Here is a 23,075-nt window from a genome sequence, read left to right on the forward strand (position 1 = left end):
AGGTCCTGCTCCCAGCCTGCAGCTCTACCACTGAGGATTGCAGGGTCTCAACGGCTACCCACCTCCTACATGTTTTTTTTAAAAACAGTAATACCTTTACCATATAAAGAACTCATACAAATTTTTAAAAATAGCATCTTAACACATGAAAGTATTAGGTAAAGGACATAAATAACTGGTAAAAAGTAATAAAAATGCTTAATGAATACTTTTAAAATATTCAAACTGAAGAGTAAAAAATTTAAAATATGAATTTTCACCTACTATATAGATTGAATGGAAAGAATAAGTTAAAAAAAGAATTTTTAGATAATAATAACAAAAAATAAAATAAATAAATAAATAAAACCAAATTATGGGTCACCTGGCTGGCTCAGTCCGTGGAGCATGCAACTCTTGATCTCAGGGTCATGAGTTCAAGCCCCATGTTGGGTGTAGAGATTACCTAAATAAATAAAACTTTAAATAATAATAATACCAAATTATGTCAAATATGTCCTAAAACAAGTATACATATGTATTTTTGGTGGAAGAGTGAGTTAGTAACAATCATTTGGTATTTTGTTTATATCTAGTGTTTTTGTAATTGTTTACTTTCTTGTTTTAAATTAACCTTATGCTTTTCACACACACACACAGTTGTGGTAGGCACTCCAGGTTGGCCCTCAGTAATTTCTGCCTCCTCATCCAAATCAGCAAAGAAGAAGTCAAACTCTTACTTTTCACAGATGACATGATACTCTATGTGGAAAACCCAAAAGACTCCACCCCAAAATTTCTAGAACTCATACAGGAATTCAGCAACATGGCAAGATATAAAATCAATGCACAGAAATCAGTTGCATATCTATACACTAACAATGAGACAGAAAAAAACAGAAATTAAGGAATCAATCCCATTTACAATTGCACCAAAACCCATAAAATACCTAGGAATAAACCTAACCGGAGAGGTAAAGGATCGGTACTCAGAAAACTATAGAACACTTACGAAAGAAATTGAGGAAGACACAAAGAAATGGAAAAACATTCCATGCTCATGGATTGGAAGAACAAATATTGTTAAAATGTCTATGCTACCCAGAGCAATCTACACATTCAGTGCAAACCCTAACAAAATACCATCATCATTTTTCACAGAGCTGGAACAAATAATCCTAAAATTTGTATGGAACCAGAAAAGACCCCAAATAGCCAGAGGAATGTTGAAAAAGAAAACTGAAGCTGGGGGCATCACAATGCCGGACTTCAAGCTCTATTACAAAGCTGTCATCATCAAGACAGTATGGTACTGGCACAAAAACAGACACATAGATCAATGGAACAGAATAGAGAGCCCAGAAATGGACCCTCAACTCTGTGGTCAACTAATCTTTGACAAAGCAGGAAAGAATGTCCAATGGAAAAAAGACAGTCTTCAACAAATGGTGTTGGGAAAATTGGACAGCCACATGCAGAAGAATGAAACTGGACCATTTCCTCACACCACACACAAAAATAGACTCAAAATGGATGAAAGACCTAAATGTGAGACAGGAATCCATCAAAATCCTAGAGGAGAACACAGGTAGCAATCTCTGTGACCTCGGCTGCAGCAACTTCTTGCTAGACACATCACCAAAGACAAGGGGAACAAAGGCAAAAATGAACTATTAGGACTTCATCAAGATAAAAAGCTCTTGTACAGCAAAGGAAACAGTCAACAAAACCAAAAGACAATCTACAGAATGGGAGAAGGTATTTGTAAATATCTTATCAGATAAAGGGCTAGTATCCAAAATCTATAAAGAACTTATCAAACTCAACACTCCAAAGACAAATAATCCAGTCAAGAAATGAACAGAAGACATGAACAGACATTTCCCCAAAAAAGACATACAAATGGCTACCAGACACATGAAAAAATGTTAAACATCACTTGGCATGAGGGAAATACAAATCCAAACCACAATGAGATACCACCTCACACCAGTCAGAGTGGCTAAAAGTAACAAGTCAGGAAATGACAGATGTTGGCGAGGATGCAGAGAACGGGGAACCCTCCCACACTGTTGGTTGGAATGCAAGCTGGTGCAGCCACTCTGGAAAACAGTATGGAGGGTCCTCATAAAGTTAAAAATAGAGCTACCCTATGACCCAGTAATTGCACTACGAGGTATCTACCGAAAGGATACAAATATAGTGATCCAAAGGGGCACCTGCACCCCAATGTTCATAGCAGCAATGTCCACAATAGCCAAACTATGGAAAGAGTCCAGATGTCCATCAACAGATGAATGGATAAAGAAGATGTTATATATACACACAATGGAATATTACTCAGCCATCAAAAAATGAAATCTTACCATTTGCAACAATGTGGATGGAACTAGAGGGTATTATGCTAAGCAAAGTAAGTCAGTCAGAGAAAGACAATTATCATATGACTTGGCTCATATGTGGAATTTAAGAACCAAAAGAGAGGATCACGGGAGAAGGGAGGGAAAATAAGACGAGATGAAATCAGAGAGGGAGACAAGCATAAGAGACTCTTAACTTTAAGAAACTGAAGGTTGCTGGAGGGGAGGGGAGTGTGGGGATGGGGTAACTGGGTGATGGACATTAAGGAGGGCACGTGATGTAATGAGCCCTGGGTGTTATATACAACTGATGAATCACTGATCTCTACCTCTCTGAAACAAATAATACACTGTATGTTAATTTAAATTAAATTTAATTAAAAAAAATAATCCCTGCCTCCTGCTATTTATACCCTTGTGGAGCCCCTTCCCCATACTCTCCTCCAGGGTTGGTGTGCGAGACTGATTGAATGCAGCTGAAATGATAGATGTCACTCCTGACATTAGGCAATAAAAGGTATTGCAGCTTCTATTTTGCTCTCTCTCTCTTCTTCTCTGTCATTGCTTGCTCTGGGTGAGGCCAGCTGCCATGTTTTGAGGACACTTGGCAGCCTATAGAAAGGCCCACAGGTGAGGAACTGAGGTCCCTGACCAACAGCCAGCAGAAAACTGAGACTTCCTGCCAACAACCCAAAGAGTGAGCTTGGACAAGAATCTCCTCCCCAAGCCGAGCCTTTAGAGGATCACGGCGCCAGCCAACAGCTGGATTGCAAATGCAGGAGACACCCTGAGCCAGACCCACCCAGCTAAGCCACTTGCACATCCCTGACTCACAGAAATTATGAGATAACAAATATGTGTTACCATAAGCTTCTAAGGTTTGAGGTAATTAGTTACAAAGAAATAGATAACTAATACAGGGGCGCCTGGGTGGCTCAGTCGGTTAGGCGTTGTCTGCCTTTGGCTCAGGTCATGATCTCGGGGTCCTGGGATCCAGCTCTGCATCGGGTTCCCTACTCAGTGGGGAGTCTGTTTCTCCCTTTCCCTCTGCCCCTCCCCCTGTTTGTGCTCTCTGTCAAATAAGTAAATAAAATATATTTTAAAAAAAGAAATAGATATACAATAGTTGGGGGCAGGGGAATAGTAAAATACACTTAAAGAGTTAAAAAAAAGTGTTCTATCCTACCTCTCATTAGCCACCCAGACATGCCCCTCAGAGGCCAATGACCAAAGCCCGATTCAGCCACCAGGCTTTTTTGTTATGAAAAGAAAGTGAATCTCTATTTGTTTCAACTACTATTGTTTGAATCTCTGTTCTCTACAGTCAAATGTACCCTTAACTGATACAGGTGCCTTAGGCTGTAAAGCCGTCTAAAGGTGCTCCTTGGGGCCTCTGGGTGGCTCAGTCTGTTAGGTGTCTGCCTTCAGCTCAGGGGTGATCTCGGGGTCCTGGGATCGAGCCCCTCGTCAGGCTCCCTGCCTGCTTCTCCTTCTCCCCTGCTCCCCGCTTGTGTTCTCTCTAGCTATCTCTCTCTCTCTCAAATGAATCAATTTAAAAATCTTAAAAAAAAAAAAATAAAGGTGCTCCTTGTCACTGTTATTTTCCTCCCCCTGACCCAATAATGCAAGAGATTCAGCTGGAAGGAGCTAGTAGCAATGTCTTCTGCTGGGATCACAAGTCAAACAATGAGAGGAACAGAAAATATAAAATTCTTACCATCACTGAGAAAATCTAAAATGCCATCAACTGCAAGATGCACTTTTATTTCAGGTACCGCTGGAGGGAACAATATTATGAATTAAATTATGTCTCAATGCTTTCTTATCACTTTGAATTTTTATTTTCTACTCATCAGAATAATTGTTGCAGTGGCTGGGTGGCTCAGTCGGCTAAGTGTCCGACTCCTGATTTCAGCTCAGGTCTAGATTTCAGGGTCATGAGTTCAAGTGCCACATCGGACTCCATGCTGGGCATGGAGCCTACTTTAAAAAAAAGATTTTCTAGACTTATTTAGACAGATTTTAAAATCAGTCATCAATACCTAGAAGAATGCTCAACTTTAGGGGTAAGCAATAAAATGCAAAAAGACTTTCTTTCAGTGTTGATATGCCTAGCAGATCTGCTTTTGTCTTCATGCCTGTTGCCTCGTAGTAACAAAAGAGCTGCAGAGACTCTAGGCATCACACCACATTCAAGTTAAGAAAAAGAGAAACTGGGGCACCTGGCTGGCTCAGTCTGTAGAACATACGGCTCTTGATCTTGGGGTCGTGAGTTTGAGCCCCACATTGGGTGCAGAGATTACTTAAAAAAACAAAATATAAAAAAATAAGAAAAAGAAAAAGGAAGAGGTAGGTAGGAATGGTATCAGCCACATTACCCTCTTTTATCAGAAAAAGCAAAAGTCTTCCTAGAGCCCCCAGTGGATTTCTGCTTGTATGTCATTTGCTAGAACTGTGTCACATACAAGCAAATATCTAGAGAAGCAAATATTTTGCCTGTGTCTAGGTTCATGGCCATCCCGAGCAAAACCAGACTTCTATTAGTAAAGAAGAAGGAACTGGGTATTGGGAATGAAGCTAATGGTGTCTGCTGCAACACTGTTTAATCAATAGTAGTTTTACATACATAATAAAAAGGAGTTACCGCTTGGCATAAAACAAAAAATAATGATAGCAAAAATACTTACATAGTACGATGCTTACTAGGTTCCAGGCACTGTTCTGAGTGTTTTAAATATATTAACTTAGGGGCGCCTGGGTGGCTCAGTCGTTAAGCGACTGCCTTCGGCTCAGGTCGTGATCCCAGGGTCCTGGGATCGAGCCCCGCATCGGGCTCCCTGCTCTGCGGGAAGCCTGCTTCTCCCTCTCCCACTCCCCCTGCTTGTGTTCTCTCTCTCGCTGTGTCTCTCTCTGTCAAATAAATAAATTTTAAAATTAATTAATTAATTAATTAACTCATTTAATCCTCACAGTAACTTTGAGGTAAATGGTGTTATTATCCTTGTTTTATGTGAGTATTTTTTATCATGCCTCATGTACTCACAGTTAGACTTACCATAATCCTTGGTTCATGATGTATTCCTCATTGTTCCAGTCATGGCTCTTTTATTTACTTTTTAAATATTATTTTTAATCATGTGATAGGTACTCTCAAATCCTCCAACCAAAATAAAATTAGGATCTTGTCAGTAATTCGGATCTGACTGCCTGGTCTGCCCAAACCATTTTGCTGCCTCCCCTGACCTGAGGTGACCATCATCTAGAATCCTAAATTCATCATTCCTCTGCTTTCCTTATATAGTTTTCTTAGACAGTTTTATAGTTTTATTGCACCTATATATACAGTCATAAAATGTATGTGTGCATGTGTTATAATATATATCTAAAGTTTTTTTTTTTAAGATTTTATTTATTTATGAGAGAGAGTGAGTGAGAGAGAGTGAGAGTACAAGCCAGGGAGGGGCAGAGGGGCAGAGGGAGAGGGAGAAGCAGGATCCCCATGCCAGGACCCCGGGGATCATGACCTGAGCAAAAGGCAGAGGCTTAACCGACTGAGCCACCCAGGCACCCCTCTGTAACTGTTCTTTTTTTTTCTTTTTTTAAGATTTTATTTATTTATTTGACAGAGAGAGACACAGCGAGAGAGGGAACACAAGCAGGGAGAGTGGGAGAGGGAGAAGCAGGCTTCCTGTGGAGCAGGGAGCCCAACATGGGGCTCGATCCCAGGACCCTGAGATCACGACCCGAGCCGAAGGCAGACGCCCAACGACTGAGCCACCCAGGCGCCCCCTTCTATAACTGTTCTTAACTGTGTATCTTCTTTTGCTACTTTTCCCCGTTACTGTTACATTGCTAGGATTCCTTCATATTGTGTGTTGCTATAGTCATTCATTTTGATGACCACTTAACATCCCATTGTATAAATATATAGCAGTTGTAGTCATCCTCAAACCATTCTTTATTGGAGTACCTTTTACATGCTTATAGATTTTTTTCTTCTGTGGGTATTAACTGCTCTAACTCTGTCACATCCATTCACTAGTAGTTTTGTGGGATTTGAGCAATTTTTCTACATCCTTTTTATGGCTGCATAAAATCCTGCCTCTTCTGCAAGACTTGCAATCATGCTTTGCAAATGATTTGCCTTGTGTTGTCAGTTGTTTGCATTGGGCTACCAGAGAGAAGCTGACCAATAAAGACTTTGATTTGATGGGCTTAGCACACAGAGCCCTTAGTTCCATTCAAGTGGAATGTTGGGGGGTGGGGAGAGGTGAAGAATGTTAGTCCACTGGTGAATATTTCTTTGTTATGATCACTTTTTCTTCCCTGGGCAACCTGGCAAATCTGAGAATTTGTATTATGAGCACTGGGATCATGGAATCCCCTGTACCTGGGCAAATTCTTTAACATTCCTCCCGTAAGAGGCAGAATCTAATTCCCCTTCTTTTAAATACAGGCCAGCCTGGTGGCTCTAAAGAATAAACTTCGGTAGAAACTATGCCGTGGGACTTACAAGGCCCAGTTAAGAAAAGCTGATATAGGGAGGGACGCTTGGGTGGCTCAGTCAGTTAAGCATCTGCCTTCGGCTCAGGTCATGATCTCAGGGTTCTGGGATCGAACCCCGCATCAGGCTCCCTGCTCAGTGGGGAGTCTGCTTCTCCCTCTCCCTCTACTGCTCCCCTTGCTTGTGCTCTCTCTCTCTCTGATAAATAAATAAAATCTTAAAAAAAAAAAGAAGCCCAAATGAGCCCACACAGAGAGACCTCATGGAGGGGAACTGAGGCCCCCAACTGACAGCCCACAGCAATTGTCAGACATGTGAGTGAATGAGTCTTCAGGAAGAGGCCCCCCGCCCCCCTCCAAATTTGCAAGTGGTGTGAAGTCATCCTGGTTGTCCCCTGTCCAAATTCCTCATCACACACAATGTTAAGCTAACCCTATGTTATGCCCAAAACCTTCATCCACAGAATCCATGAGCATAGTAAGTGGTTGTTTGTGCTATTAAGTTTTAGGGTAATTTTTAATGCAAACTAGTAAAATCAGTAAAAAAATAAATAAAAATAGGAACTAATACACCCTATTTAAAGATGTAGAAGCTGGGGATGCCTGACTGGCTCAATTGGAAGAGCATGTGACTGTTGATCTCGGGGTTGTGAGTTCAAGCCCCTCATTGGGTGCAGAGATTACTAAAAATAATAATAATAATGAATTTTATTTTTTATTTTTTATTTTTTTAAGGTTGCATTTATTTATTTGACAGAGAGGGACACAGCGAGAGAGGGAACACAAGGAGGGGGAATGGGAGAGGGAGAAGCAGGCTTCCCTCTGAGCAGGGAGCCTGATGCAGAGCTCGATCTCAGGACCCTGGGATCATGACCTGAGCCAAAGAAGGATGCTTAACGACTGAGCCACCCAGGCGCCCCAATAATAATGAATTAAAAAAAAAAGATGTGGAAACTGAGTCCTGGAGAGGATAAGTATACAGTAAATGGAAAAGCCAAGATCTGAACTTTGACCATTTGACTTGAAAATTTGCTGTTCTTAACCTTGATGCCCCCCTTACAAATTGTAAAGCTATTTTTTTAAAAGATTTTATTTATTTATTCGACAGAGAGAGACACAGTGAGAGAGGGAACAATAGCAGGGGGAGTAAGAGAGGGAGAAGCAGGCTTCCCGCTGAGCAGGGAGCCTGCCTGATGCGACGCTCAATTCCAGGACCCTCGGATCATGACCTGAGCCTTTTAACGACTGAGCCACCCAGGCGCCCCAAAGCTATTTCTTCCCTTGCAATTTTCACGATACCCTTGATGGTTCAGAATGTGATTAATTAACTTGCTCCCCCAACCCTGGGATTGAACCTGGGAGAGCAGTGCTCCCCAAAAAATATACTTGCTGATGTCCTAGATATAGACCACTCAGAAAAAACTAGACTGATCTGCAGGTTGTCAAATGAGAACACTCAAGTAAGATAAAAGTTTACTTCAGGGCCTAAAAAATGGAAAATATTTTTAAACAAACATTATAAATGTTAATCAGTTAAAAAAGGATAATGTTAAAATGAAGTGGAAGGATAAAAGTAAACTCTTTTACAATATTTTGTCATATTAATAATTTTTTATTTTTCTAGTGTATAGTTCATTTAAAAATCAATGTAGACATATCTTTCATTTAAAAGCATTTGAAATGTCAATATTCGAGGTGCTTGGCTGGCTCAGTCAGTAGAGCATGTGACCCTTGATCTCAGGGTCATGAGTTCAAGCCCCACTGGGCGTGGAGCCTACTTCAAAAAAAAATGTAGGTGCGCTTGGGTGGCTCAGTTGTTGACTCTTGATTTCCGCTCAGGTCATGATCTCAGGGTCATGAGATCAAGCCAGCATCAGGCACTGTACTCACCGTGGAGTCTGCTGGGATTCTCGCTCTCCTTCCACTCCTCCCCCCCCTTTCTTTTCTCTCTCTCTCTCAAATAAATCTTTTTTGTTTAATGTCAATATTCAAAGATGGAATCAGAATCACTTCTAGTGGTGTACTTAGTTGAAATAATGTATTATTTTCAGAACATTTCACAAATAAAAAAGACTTGCACAGTTATCAACTACTTTTCTTTTTTTTTAAGATTTTATTTGAGGGAGAGTGCAGGTGCACAAGCAGTGGGGATGGGTAGAGGGAACGGACTCGTTAACATGACAAAAGACACCTTTATCCTTCTCAACACTTAGGAAGTGTCAAGGGTTTGGGGAACTATAAGCCAGGACCAGGGATGAAGACCAAATATATATTTCTTTTTTTTTTTTAAGATTTATTCATTCATTATTTTGGTGGGAGGGGCAGAGGGAGAGGGAGAGAGAGAATCTTAAGCAGACTCCACACTGAGCGTGGAGCCCAACACAGAGCTCAATCTCACAACCCTGATATCATGACCTGAGCCAAAACCAAGAGTCCAAGTGTTGGACGCTTAACCGACTGAGCCACCCGGGCACCCCAAATATATATTTCTTATAATAAATCACAATATCACACTCAGCTGTTATCTCTTCAAATATACTACCCTATTCTTCTCTCTCCTCCCTTCCTCCTCTTCCTTCCTCCTCCTCTTCTTCCTCCTCCTCTTTTTCTCCTTCTCTTTCTCCTCCTCCTCCTCCTTCTTCTCCTCCTCCTCCTCCTCCCCTACCTCCTTCTTCTCTTTCTCTCTCTCCCTTTCTCTCTCCCTCTCTTTCTCTCATCAGACCATCTTATTATATTCTTCATGTCTCTTAACTTCTCATACATATTTTCCATCTTTTTATCTTTCTGTACTACAGTCTGGATAATGTCTTCTGACCTATCTTCTGGTTAACTAATTATCACTTCATCGTGTCTAATCTGCTACCAATATGCCCACCAAAATTTTAATTTCAGGTCTTAAGTTTTTCATCTCTAGGAATTCTATCTGATTCTCTTTCAAATCTGCTAGGTTATTTTCTATGGTTTCAGGTTTCCACATATATTTTCAATATTGTCTTTTATTTATATAAATGTTATAATCAAAGGGAATTCTGATACGAGCTACAACATAGATGAACCTTGAAAAAATTATGCTAAGTAGGGGTGCTTGGGTGGCTCAGTCGTTAAGCGTCTGCCTTCAGCTCAGGTCATGATCCCAGGGTCCTGGGATTGAGCCCCACATCAGGCTCCCTGCTAAGCATGGAGCCTGGTTCTCCCTCTCCCTCTACTGCTCCCCCTGCTTGTGCTCTCTTGTTCTCTCTGTCAAATAAATAAATAAAATGTTTTAAAAAAAATCTTTAAAAACATTACGCTAAGTAAAATAAGTTAGAAACAAAAAAACAAATACTGTATCATTCCACTTTACTACTCTGAATATATCACATCCAGGTATATTATATATTATATCCAGAGTAGTAAAATTCACAGAAACAAAAAGTAGATGGGGTACTTGGCTGGCTCAGTCAGTAAAGCGTGTAACTTTTTTTTTTAAGATTTTATTTATTTATTTGAACCAGAGCGGGAGAATGAGAGTGAGAGAGACAGAGAGAGAGAAAGCACAACAGGGGAGGGTGGGGCAGAGGGAGAAGGAGAAGCAGGCTGCCTGCTGAGCAGGGAGCCCTGGGATCTTGACCTGAGCTGAAAGCAGATGCTTAACCAACTGAGCCACCTAGGCGCCCCAAAGCATGCGACTCTTAATCTCAGGGTCATGAGTTCAAGCCCCATGTTGGGTGTGGAGCCTACTTAAAAGGAAAATAAAGTAGGGGCACCTGGGTGGCTCAGTCGTTAAGCATCTGCTTTCGGCTCAGGTCATGATCCCAGTGTCCTGGGACTGAGCCCTGCATCGGGCTCCCTGCTCGGCGGGAAGCCTGCTTCTCCCTCTCCCACTTCCCCTGCTTGTACTCCCTCTCTCACTGTCTCTCTCTGTCAAATAAAAAATAAAATCTTTAAAAAAAAAAAAAGGAAAATCAAGTAGAATTATGGTTGCCAGAGGTTGTGGGAGAGGGGAAATAGGGAGTTGTTTAATGGGTAGAAAGTTTTAGTTTTGCAAAATGAAAAAGTTCTAGAGATTGGCTGCATGACAATGTGAATATAGTTAACACTGTTGGACTGTACACAGGGCACCTGGGTCGTTCAGTCGGTTAAACATCTGACTCTTGATTTTGGCTCAGGTCATGGTCTTGGGGTCATGGGATCGAGCCCGGCATCAGGCTCCACACTCAGTGGGGAGTATGCTTCTCTCTCTCTTCCCACCTCTCCCTCTGTGCTACCCCGCCCCTGCTTGGGCTCTCTCTCTCTCTCTCTAAAATAAATAAATAAATCTTTTTTAAAAAATGGTTAAGATGGTGGGGCACCAGCCTGGTTCAGTTGAAAGAGCATGCAACTCTTGATCTCTGGGTCGTGAGTTCAGGCCCCACATTGGGAGTAGAGATTACTAAAATAAATAAATAAGTAAACTTAAAAAATAGTTAAGATGGTACATTTTATGTGTATTTTACCATAATCAAAAATAAAATTAAAATTTTAATGCAAAAAAATGTAGTAACTATAATTGTTTCATAGTTTCATATTTTTGCAGTTCTGTTTCTTCTGTTATTTCTGCTGGTTCTCATTTGCAGTGCCTTGTTCCTTGTGTGCTAGGTTCTTCTTTACTGTGTAGTAGTCATTGTCCCTGAAGATGTACTGATGGAGATTCTTTGAGAACCAGCACAAAGATGTATTCCTCCAGAGAAGATTTGAGTCTGTTTCTGCCAGGAACTTAGAGATAATTCCAGCTCAGGACTACTTTAAATTAGATTTGTAACTTAAAAGCTTTTTTTTTTTAGATTTTATATATTTATTTATTTAAGAGAGAGAGAGCGCGCAAGTGGCAGAGGGGGAGGGAAAGGAACAAGCAGACTCAGTGGTGAGCACGGAGTCCCAACGCGGGGCTGGATCCCACGACCCTGAGCAGAAACCAAGAGTCAGACCCTTAACCAACAGAGCCACCCAGGTGCCCCTTACAAGCTTTTTTGAATACTTCATATAATTTGGATTACAAATCGACAAAAAGTCTAGCTACGGTTACAAAGTCCCGAGGAGAGTTTCTCCCCTTATGTTCAGTGTCGTACTAAGTTCTCTTTCTTGGAGTCTCTTGAGAGAAAGATGTGGGTCAGGTTTACTTCTGATTCACCTTTAATGACAGCCCTTTGGGGAGCCATGACTAATACAAGGAAGGCTTTCTAATAGACTACCCACCTTGGTAAACCCTGAGCTTTGACTTCATTCATCCTTAGCCTACAGAGTTTGCTCAGATTGGTAAATATCCTCAGTGCAAAATTGCCTCCCATGCTTGCTTACCTCTCCCCATTTCTGAACTCCTCGAGATTGGCTTCCTACCTCGTACTTTGCCAGCCCTTCTATGCTTTTAAGAATATTTAAAAACTATTTTATCCAGCATTTTTAGTTGTTTTAAGTAGCAGGTTGACCCCCATAACCCAATCAGAAATCCCTCTACTTTCCTTTTCAATGATTTCTGCCCTTCTATTTATTTTTTTCTCCTATTTTTTGTTGTTCTTATTGTTGTGTTGGTCTTTTTCCTTAAATCTTTTAGCTGAACACACAGCTCATTATTGCTTTTTCTTTTCTATTATTAGGCTATTCCATCCTTGAAGCTGTAAATTTCCCTTCAAGCACACCTTTCTTTGTAGTCTTTAAGTTTTGATATGTAGTGCAGGAGCGATTGCTGAAAGCCTGTTGGTGCCCACCTGTTTTCATCAACTCCTCACACCAGCAGGGCTATTGTACTGCTAATTTTTCTCCTGAGACACCTGCCCTCAAGGTCTGGCAAGTGCTGCCAATTTCCCCCCTCAGGGGGCAGGAATGGTTGCCTAAGGCAACGCCGGGAAAGATAAGAGCATAAGTAAACTACCTTTTCTACTCCAGGTTTTCCAAGACTGGCTACGTATGGAAATCACTAGAAAGTTTTGAAAAATACCGATATCTAGGTCGAACTCAGAGAATGTTCTCATTGGTCTGGGGTGGAGCCTGAGCATGGGTACTTGCAGTGATTCGAATGCGAAGCCAGGGCTAGGAACCACTTCTCTCATTTATCTGCTCCTGGCCACCAGCCCCAGACTGCATCCTCCCTCCTCCCCACTCCCACTCCCAAGCGATTTTAGAGTCTAATGTCTTCCCAAAGCTGTTATTTCCTGGTTTCCATATCTCTCTCTATTGGTTTTCCAGGGTGGATTTTGGGGCAGGGAGCAGAAACCCTGATCATTTACCACATTGGCAGGAACCAGGATTGTCCTGCATCCTGTTTGTCTTCACAGGAGGTCTCAGCATGAGACAACAGCACTGGTTTGGGATGACAGCCAGGATGGGCACCGTGTTATCAGGGGTCTTCACCATCATGGCCACCAACATGTACCTCATCTTCGAACAGAAGTACATAAAGAGCAACGACTGCATTGAGAATTATGTACAGACAAAGAGCGCAGGCGTCCTGGTAAAGCAGTTCATCATCTGCTGGACTTCCAATGTTGTCTTCTTCCTGTCTTTCATTACCATCATCATCAGCTGCTTCCTCCTATACTCGGTATATGCCCAAATATACCAGGGCTTGGTGATCTACATCATCTGGATCATTTTCTATGAAATTGTAAACATTGTAGTTCAAATCCTTACCAACAATGACTCTGTCATTGAAGAGGTCAGGGTCGTGCGCTGGTTTGGCTTGCTGTCCCGTATATTCATGCACTGTTTCTGGATGTTCTATATCATCTCCTATGCCCACATAATCTATAAAAGTCAAAGCCAGGGCAATATAATCTCCTACAACAGACGTATTTCTACAGGCAATGGAGAGTTCCCACGACGGAAATCAAAGATCATCAACTCTACCCACCACTATAGTGGATAATGTTTACCCTTGTCTCTCCCCTCCACAGGCAAAAATCCCAGGTTCTGATGGTAGTTGTAGCTCCATCTCTTTCACTTTTGCTGATCTGTTCAGCTGTAGAGCCCCTACTGCCACCTTTTGGGGGGAACGTGGAGAGAAATGTCATTATAATCACAACTGGGACCACCTGCTCATTGAAGGCATTTGGTGAAAGGACATGGTTCTATTTCAAGCACTCCTTGAGTTCCTCCTTCCTTTGTCGGTCAGCACCACCTTAGAGGTCAAAATAAAGACAGCAAGGGAATGAAACGAAGCTGACTTGCAGTCTGGCAATCCTTTCACCTTGGTGCTTGTCTTCACATCAGCCTTCAACCCACAGCTCTCTAATCCAACCCTGGGACAGGCAGATCTGTATCTATATCTCAGGTAGCTGTGGCATAAGGGGTAGAGGTGGTGCCTTGGGGTAGGTTTGTGCCATGGTCTTTCTCCTTATGTCCTCTATGCTATATTCCAGATAAGTAGAAGAATAAAAAATAGAGAAAATCATTCTTCATTTTCTGTCTTGAGTCCCCCCTCCCCCAGATTTGTCAAAAAGCACAAACTGCACTTGGTTCACCAAAAGATATTTGTTAAACTTTTCTGTCTGTCACTATGCTGGACTTCGTGGGAGGATACAAAAAAGTTCAAGGTACAAGGCCTGACCTTGAGGATTTTGCAGTTTAGTGGAAGAAACAAAATCACTGTTGATGACTTAATAAGCCCGTCATATAAGACAGCACAAGACTATGCATTACCATAGATCAACAAACGTCACTTTGCATTCAGTTTCCGAAACTGTCAGAAGTTTGAGCCAGGATGGAAGACAAATTGAGCAAATTTCTACTTCAAGTAGAGAGAGAGCAAGCACAAGGGGGGTGCAGAGTGGGAGGGAGAAGCAGGCTTCCCACTGAGCGGGGAGCCTGATGCGGGGCTCGATCCCAGGACCCTGAGACCATGACCCGATGCTCTACCGACTGAGCCACCCAGGCACCCCATTAGGCATTATGTTAAGTGTTTGTTTATTTAATAGCTTTCTTGAGGTATAATTAACATATAATAAATTACATATGTTTAAAATATATAATTTGATAAGTTTTGATGTAAGTATATCCCAGTAAAACCATCACAACTGAATTCCTAAACATATCTCCCCCAAAAGTTTCCTCTTAATACCTGCCCCCTCCCCTTCTTGCACCCCCCCCCACCATCTCAAGGGCAGTGGTTTGCTGTCATTATATATTAGTTTGCATTTTCTAGAATTTTACATAAATGGAGTCATATAGTATGCACTCTTTTTTGGTCTGGCTTCTTTCACTCAGACTAATACCTTTAAGATTCATCCATGTTGTGGGGTCAGTACATGGCTCAGTCTGTTAAGCGTCTGACTCTTGATTTTGGCTCAGGTTATGATCTCAGGGTCATAGGATCGAGCCCTCCTCCCCTGTCAACCTCCATGTGCTCAGCATGGAGTCTGCTTTTACCTCTCCCTCTGCTCCTTCCCCTGCTCACACACACACGTGCTCTCTCTCTCTCTCAAATAAATAAATAGAATCTTAAAAAAAAAAAAGATTCAGGGACGCCTGGGTGGCTCAGTTGGTGAAGCGTCTGCCTTTGGCTCAGGTCATGATCCCGGGGTCCTGGGATTGGGCCCCACGTTGGGCTCTCTGCTCAGTGGGGAGCCTGCTTCTTCCTATCCCTGCTGCTCCCCATGCTTGTACTCTGTCAAATAAATAAATTAAATCTTTAAAAAAAAAAGCCTTTAAAAAATAAAAAATAAATAAACCAAACATGAATATTCCTGGAATAAACTCTACTTGGTCATGCTGTATAATCTTTTTTATATATTGTGGAATTAGATTTGTTCAATTTTGTTTAGAATTTTTGAATCTATGTTCATAGGGGATATTTGTCTGTAGTTTTCTTATAATGTCTTCATCAGATTGTGGTATCAGAGTAATGCTTACTTCATAGAAAGGAGTATTTCTTCCTTTTCAATTTTCTTTTTTTTATTTTTTTATTTTTTTATTTTTTAAAGATTTTATTTATTTATTCATGAGAGAGAGAGAGAGGCAGAGGGAGAAGCAGGCTCCCAAGGAGCAGGGAGCCTGATGTGGGACTCGATCCCACGACCCTGAGATCATGACCTGAGCCGAAGGCAGACGCTTAACCATCTGAGCCACCCAGGCGCCCCCTTTTCAATTTTCTTTAAGAGTTTATATACAATTGATATTTATTTCTTCCTTAAATGCTTGGTGGGATTCAGCAGTGAAGTCATCTGGACCTCGAATTTTCTTTGTGGGAAGTATTAAACTACAAATTCAATTAAAAAAAAAAGGTATAAGGATTACTGGGGTTATCTATTTCTTCTTGAGTAAGCTTTAGAAGTTTGCATCTTTCTTTTTTTTTAAGATTTTATTTATTTGACAGAGAGAGAGAGAGCACCAGTGAGGGGAGGGGCAGAGGGAGAAGCAGACTCCCCGCTGAGCAGGGAGGGCAACACGGGGCTCCATCCGAGGACCCTGGGATCACGACCTGAGCCGAAGGCAGATGCTTAATTGACTGAGTCATCCAGGTGCCCCTAGTCTGTGTCTTTTAATTTGCCCGTTTTGTCTAAGTTGTCAAGTTTATTGCCATAAAGCTGTTCATAATATTCCCTTATTATCCTTTTAACATCTGTAGAATGTGCAGTGAAGTCACTGCTCTCATTCCTGATATTGTTAATTTTTTTCTCTTTTTCTTTTTCTGATCAGCCTGACTAGAGGTTTTAAGTTTTTAATGACACCAGCTTTTTGTTTCATTGATTTTTATCTCTTCCTTATGTCTTATGTCTCATTGATTTCCACTGTGATCTTTATTCTTTTCCTTCTTCTACTTACTTTGAATTTAATTTTTTCTTCTTTTTATACTTTTCTTAAAGTAGAAGCTGAGGCCATTAATTGAAGACCTTACTTATTTTCTAAGATAGGCACTTGGTACTATACAATTTCCCCCAAGTGCTACCTTAATGGCTTCACACAAATTTTTTATGTTGTATTTCATTTTTAGTCAGTTAAAAATATTTTCTAATTTCCTTTTGATTTTTTTCTTTGATCTATGGGTTATTTATAAATGTGCTACTTTGTTTCAATATTTGAGGATTTTCCAGAAAGTTTTCTGTTAATTATTTCTAACTTAATTTCAGTATAAGAGAACATACATTTATGATTTGAATCATTTTAAATTTATTGAAAATAGTTTTATGGCCCAGAATATGTTCTATCTTGATAAATGTTCCATGTGCTCCTGGAAAGAATATTTATTCTGCTATTGTCAGGTGCAGTGTTCTCCAAATGTCAATTAGATCAAGTTGGTTGATAATATTGTTCAAATCTTTTAATATCTTTTCTAACTTTCTGTCTACTTGTTCTATTAATTACTGAAAGAGATGTATTGAAATCTCTGATTATAATTATGGATTTGTCTGTTTCTCTTTATAATTCTATCAGTTTTTGTTTCATATATTTTGAAACTCTATTAATGGGTAAATAAATGTTTAGAATTGTTATATCCTTCTGATGAATCGACCCCTTTATCATTATGAAATGACCTTCTTTATTGCTGAGATTATTCTTTGCCCTGAAATTTTGTTTATTTGATATTAAAGCAGCCACTCCAGTATTCTTTTGATTTGTATTGACATAGTATATCTTTTCCCATCTCTTTTTTTTCAGCCAGTTTATGTCTTTATATATAAAGTATGCTAACTATAGGCAGTATGTAGTTGGGTATTTATTTTTATTTTTATTTTTTTTAGCTTTTTTAAAAGTAAACTCTACCTGCAACATGGCCTCGAACTCACAGCCCTGCAATCAAGAGTTGCATACTCAGGATGCCTTTGTGGCTCAGTCCGTCAAGCATCTGGCTTGGGCTCAGGTCATCATCCCAGGCTCCTGGGATTGAGCCCCGCATTGGGCTCCTTGCTCAGCGGGGAGCCTGCTTCTCCCTCTCCCTCTGCCTGCAGCTCTGCCTACTTGTGATCTTTCTCTCTCTCTGTCAAATAAATAAATAAAATCTTTAAAAAAGGGGGGGGGGTGGTTTGCATACTCTACTGACTGAGCCAGCCAGGTATCCCCGGGTCTTCCTTTTTAATCCAATCTAACAACCTCTACTTTTTTGTTGGAGTATTTAGATCTTTTACATTTAGTGGCCATCTTGTTTTGTTTTATTTTTGTCTCATCTATTCTCTGTTTCTTTTTCCTCTTTTTTTTTTAACCTTCTTTTGGATTAATTTGATGTTTCTATGGCTTCATTTTATCTCCTTTGCCAACTTATATCTATGTGTAATTCTTTGTTGTGCATTTTAGTGGTTGTTTAAGAGTTTATGGTAAAGAGCTTTAACTTACCACAGTCTACCTTCAGGTGATATAAAGCCTCTTCACATATAGTATAAGAATGTTATAACACTATACTTCCAATTTTCCTCTCTTATTTGTGCTATCGTTATCATACATTTTACTTTTATAAACCTCATCATATATTGTTATTATCTTTGCTTGAATTGTCTTTCAAAGAGCTTTAAATAACAAGGAAAAAAATCTTTATTTTCTATTTTTATATTTACCCATATTGTTAGCATTCCCAGGGTTATTCGTCCCTTTGTACAGATCCAGATTTCTACAGGTATCATTTTTCTTCCGCCAGGACTTCCTTTAACATTTTTTGTAGTGCAGATCTGCTGATGATTAATTCTTTCGGCTTTTCTATACCTGAAAAAGATTATTACGTTTTCATTTCTTAAGATTTAAATAATTTTAATTTTTTAAATTGTAGTAAAATATACATAACATAAAATTTACCATCATAACCATTTTTAAGTGTAGAGTTAAATAATGTTATGTCCATTCACATTGTTGTGCAACAGATCTCCAGCACTCTTTTTATCTTGCAAAACTGAAACTCTATAACTATTAAACAATAGCTCCCCATCCTCTCCCCAACCCCAGCCCCTGGCAACCAACATTCTACTTTCTGTGTCTATGACTTGACTAGTCTAGCTATCTCATGTAAGGGGAATCAAACAACTTTTGTCCTTTTTTGACTGGCTTATTTCACTTAGCATAATTTCCTCAAGGTTCATCCATGTTGTAGCATGGGTCAGAATTTTCTTCCTTTTTAAGGCTGAGTAATATTCCATTGTATGTGTATACCACATTTTGTTTATCCAGATCTCTTCCCTCCTGAACAGAGCACTCAGCTCCTAATGCAGGAATGTCACTAAAACAGAAGCATGTAATTGTCCCCACTCGCCGTTCCAGGGCTGTGGCTCAGATATTTTGTCTGGGACAGGGGAGAAGTAAGCCATAAAACAGATTGTTCATAATCTCTTCCCAAAGGAACTGGATTCATTTACAACAGAGCATGGAGAGGTTTAAATCTAAAGACACTCTTTAAAACAGTAAAGACGGGGCACCTGGGTGGCTCAGTCACTGGGCGTCTGCCTTCGGCTCGGGTCGTGATCCCAGGGTCCTGGGTTCGAGCCCCAGATGGGCTCCCTGCTCTGCAGGAAGCCTACTTCTCCCTCTCCCACACCCCCTGCTCTCTCGCTGTGTCGCTCTCTGTCAAATAGAAATAAATAAAATAAAATGAAATAAAATAAACAGTAAAGACTGTGGCAAAAGGCACTTGGTAGGAGATATGTAAATCCAATGAAGTTACAGGCTAAACTGTAGGCTAGCTAGTTTTCAGGAGAGAACTGGAGAAAGAAATAACTAGGAGAAACCCTCCTGAGGTCAGAAAAAATATCAAACACTGACTTCTGAAACTATTCCTTCAAAAGAGCCTGAATTTGATTGGATTCGTCTGTAGAGCAATTTCTGTCCTAGGGTATTATTGAAAACAATCGAGCAATCAGCCAGCGATTAGTAAACCTTAACAGCTGAGGTATGATTAGGAAGAGGGAAGAGTTCTTCCGAGTCCACTCCATCCTAGAGTGACTGTGGGCACACCCTAAGCTGCACCTCCCTGACAAGCAGCATCAGAAGCTTCACACCATGGGGCACCTGGCTGGCTCAGTCAGTAGAGCATGTGACTCTTGATCTTGGGGTTTAAGTCTGAGCCCCACGTTGGGTGTAGAGATTACTTTAAAAAAAAGCTTCACCCTTTGGGGGGTTGAGGTGCAAGGGAGAAGAATATCATTTACCAAAATAATCCAGCCAGTCACTAAACAAGAAGCAAATAACAAGCTTAGTGGAGGGTTGCAGGTGTTCCCTCGCCTAGAATTGCTATAATATATTGTCCAAAATGTCCAGTTTCCAACAAAAAAAGAATATAAGACATGTAAAGAAACAGGAAAGTTTGACTCATATATCAGAAAAAAAATCAGGGAACAGAAATTCCCTGTGAGGGGCGCCTGGGTGGCTCAGTCAGTTAAGCGTCTGCCTTCGGCTCAGGTCATGATCCCAGGGTCCTGGGATCGAGCCCCACATCAGGCTCCCTGCTCAGCAGGAAGCCTGCTTCTCCCTCTCCCACTCCCCCTGCTTGTGTTCCCTCTCTCGCTGTGTCTCTCTCTGTCAAAATAAATAAATAAAATCTTTAAAAAAAAAAAAAAGAAATTCCCTGTGAGAGTGACAAGATATCAGATTTAACAGAAAAAGTCTCCAAAGTAGCCATTATAAATATGTTTAAAGAACTAAAGAAAACCATGATTAAAGGAGTAAAGGAAAAATATGATGGCAATGTCACATCAAATACAGAATATCAATAAATATCAATAAAAGAGATAAAAGTTATAAAAAAGAACCAAATGGGGACGTCTGGGTGGCTCAGTCAGTTAAGTGTCTGCCTTTGGCTCAGATCATGATCCCAGGGTCCTGGGATCAAGTCCCTGCTGAGCAGGGAGCCTGCTTCTCCCTCTGCCTGCTGCTCCCCCTGCTTGCGCTCGGTCTCTCTCTCTAACGAGTAAATAAATAAATAATCTTAAAAAAAAAAAAAAAAAAGAACCAAATGGAAATTCTGGAGTTGAAAAGTACAATAACTGAAGTGAAAAAATTCACTAGAGAGGTTCAGGAGTAGATTTTAACTGACAGAAGAAAAAATTAGTGAACTTGAAGATAGCTGCTAGAGATTATGCAATCTGAATAACAGAGAGAAAAAATGTGAAGAGAAATAAGCAGAGCGTCAGAAAAATGTGAGAATCATACCAACCAACATATGCATAATGGTGGTATTAGAAGGACAGGAGGGGGCGCCTGGGTGGCTCAGCAGTGTTAAGTGACTGACTCTTAATTTCGATTCAGGTCATGATCCATGGGTAATGAGATGGAGGCCCGCATCAGGCTCCACAATGGGCATGGAGCCTGCTTAAGATTCTCTCTCTAGTGGCGCCTGGGTGGCACAGTCAGTTAAGTGTCCAACTCTTGGTTTCGGCTCAGGTCGTGATCTCTGGGTCAAGGGATCAGACCCTATGTTGGGCTCTGTGCTCAGTGTGGAGTCTGCTTAAGATGCTCTCTCTTCCTCTGCCCCTCCCTCCCCCGCTCTCGTGTGCATGAACGCGCTCTCTCTCTCTCTCTAAAAGAAAGAGAAAGAGAGAAAAGAACAGAAAAAAATATTTAAAGAAATAATGCCTGAAAACTTTTCAAATTTATTGAAAAACACTAACCTACACACCCAGGAAGCTCAAAGAATTCCAATTAGGATAAATTCAAAGAGATCACAGACACTGCATAGTAAATGCTCAAGTCAAAGACAAGGAGACCATCTTGAAAGCAGCAAGAAAAAAATGACTCAACACTTATAAGGGAATCCCAATAAGATTAGCAGCTGATTTCTCAGCAGAAACAATGGAAACCAGATGGTGGTGAGATAACGTCTTCAAAATATTCCCCCCTCCCAAACACTGTTAACCCAAGAATCCTGTATCCAGCAAAGCTGTATTTCAGAAATGCTCAGATTTCTTTCTGAGTTCCAGGTTGATGGAGGTGACTTCATAATAGACATGTCTATTTGGATGTCCCAGGGGAACACAAATCTACCTCCTCCTCATCTTTCCCACTCCCATCCTAAGTGTGCTCCCCACCTCATTGAATGGGCCAACCTTTACCCAGGTGCTCATCCCAGACTCCTCCCACAAGCCCAGGCCCCCAGCACCTCATGTTGCCTTGCTTCACCATTTCCTTTAAGTCTCTCAACTGCTCTGCCTACCTCCATTCCAGCCTCCTTTCTGACCCATGGTCCCCAAACTAGCAAAGAAAGATTTTTCTAAAATGCAAATCAGATCGTCATACATACACACACACACACACACACACACACACACACATCCATAAGATGCTTCCAGTTCTCTCACTGCCTTCCAGAGAAACTTCCAAATGGCTGGTAAGTCCCCTTTCTTTTCTGGCCCCTGCCGTCCCCTGTAGCCTACCCCTCTGCTCAAGCCACACCAAATTTGCTGTTTCCCAAATGGCTTTTGCCTGTCCCTGTGCCTACCTGGGTGTTGTCCATTTTGCCAGAGGTGACGTCCCTCCCTTTTCCACCCAGTTATTGGCCACATCCTCTAAGACACAAGCTTAATGATTGCCTCCACCAGAAAGCCTCCCCTCATTCTCATTCTGGATCAGATCTTTTTTTTAAGTTTGTAATTTAATTCCACTTAATTAACATAGAGTGTTCTATTAGTTTCAGGTGTACAAGATAGTGATTCTGGATTAGATCTTTCTACATCTTGAGGGCATTGGACCACCTCCTCCACAGCATCTATCACAATGCATTGTAAATTTTCTTTTCCTTAAAAAAAAGTTAAAAACACTTTATTTGCTTTTTTTGTTGTTTTTGTCTAGCTCCCTCACCAGGACATTTCTCTGTGCATTTCTAGTACCACGCTCAGTATCCAGTACATAGTTAATGCTCCTTAGATGTCTGCTGAGTGAATGCTGAGTGACTAGAATGTACCAGAGGAACATGACTGGAGGCAGAAAGAGAAGTGAGGCAGTTTTTACAGTGACCAGAAGGGCGGCATTAAAGGCTAAAACCAAGGCTGGGGCAGGAGGGACAAAGAGCCAATGGGATTTGTAAATACAATGGCTTGAAATCTGCAAAACAGTCTTAAACCAAGGAATAAGCCGTGTGGTTTGGGGCCCTCATTTTGAGGGGTGCACGAGAGTATACCGTGGGACGCGGCTGCTCTGGAAGTTGCTCTGTGAGCGGGGACACAGTGCAGTTTGCTTGGTGGGGACAGGGAAGGTTCAATGCAGCTTTCTGCCAGCCAACACACAGCTTCTTCCCTCCCCCCTCCCGCCGACCTCGGAGCCTCCAGAGCCTGAAGTGCAGCAAGAGGTTTGTGTATCAAAGACCGAACTCTG

The 23,075-nt window shown here is 41.1% G+C and overlaps 2 protein-coding genes across 2 annotated transcripts in view; both read left to right on the forward strand.

Annotated features, from left to right (window-relative positions):
* TMEM217B (transmembrane protein 217B) overlaps window positions 1-23,075 on the forward strand; it is a 42,210-nt gene that overhangs the window by 16,870 nt on the left and 2,265 nt on the right. The window lies entirely within an intron of this gene.
* TMEM217 (transmembrane protein 217) lies at window positions 13,144-13,722 on the forward strand. Its single transcript, XM_036074333.2, has one exon. It carries the CDS (start codon window positions 13,144-13,146, stop codon window positions 13,720-13,722), a length of 579 nt encoding a protein of 192 aa, XP_035930226.1.

The sequence above is a fragment of the Halichoerus grypus genome, chromosome 9 (genome assembly GCF_964656455.1).
Source record: "Halichoerus grypus chromosome 9, mHalGry1.hap1.1, whole genome shotgun sequence".
Taxonomy (NCBI): Eukaryota; Metazoa; Chordata; class Mammalia; order Carnivora; family Phocidae; genus Halichoerus; species Halichoerus grypus.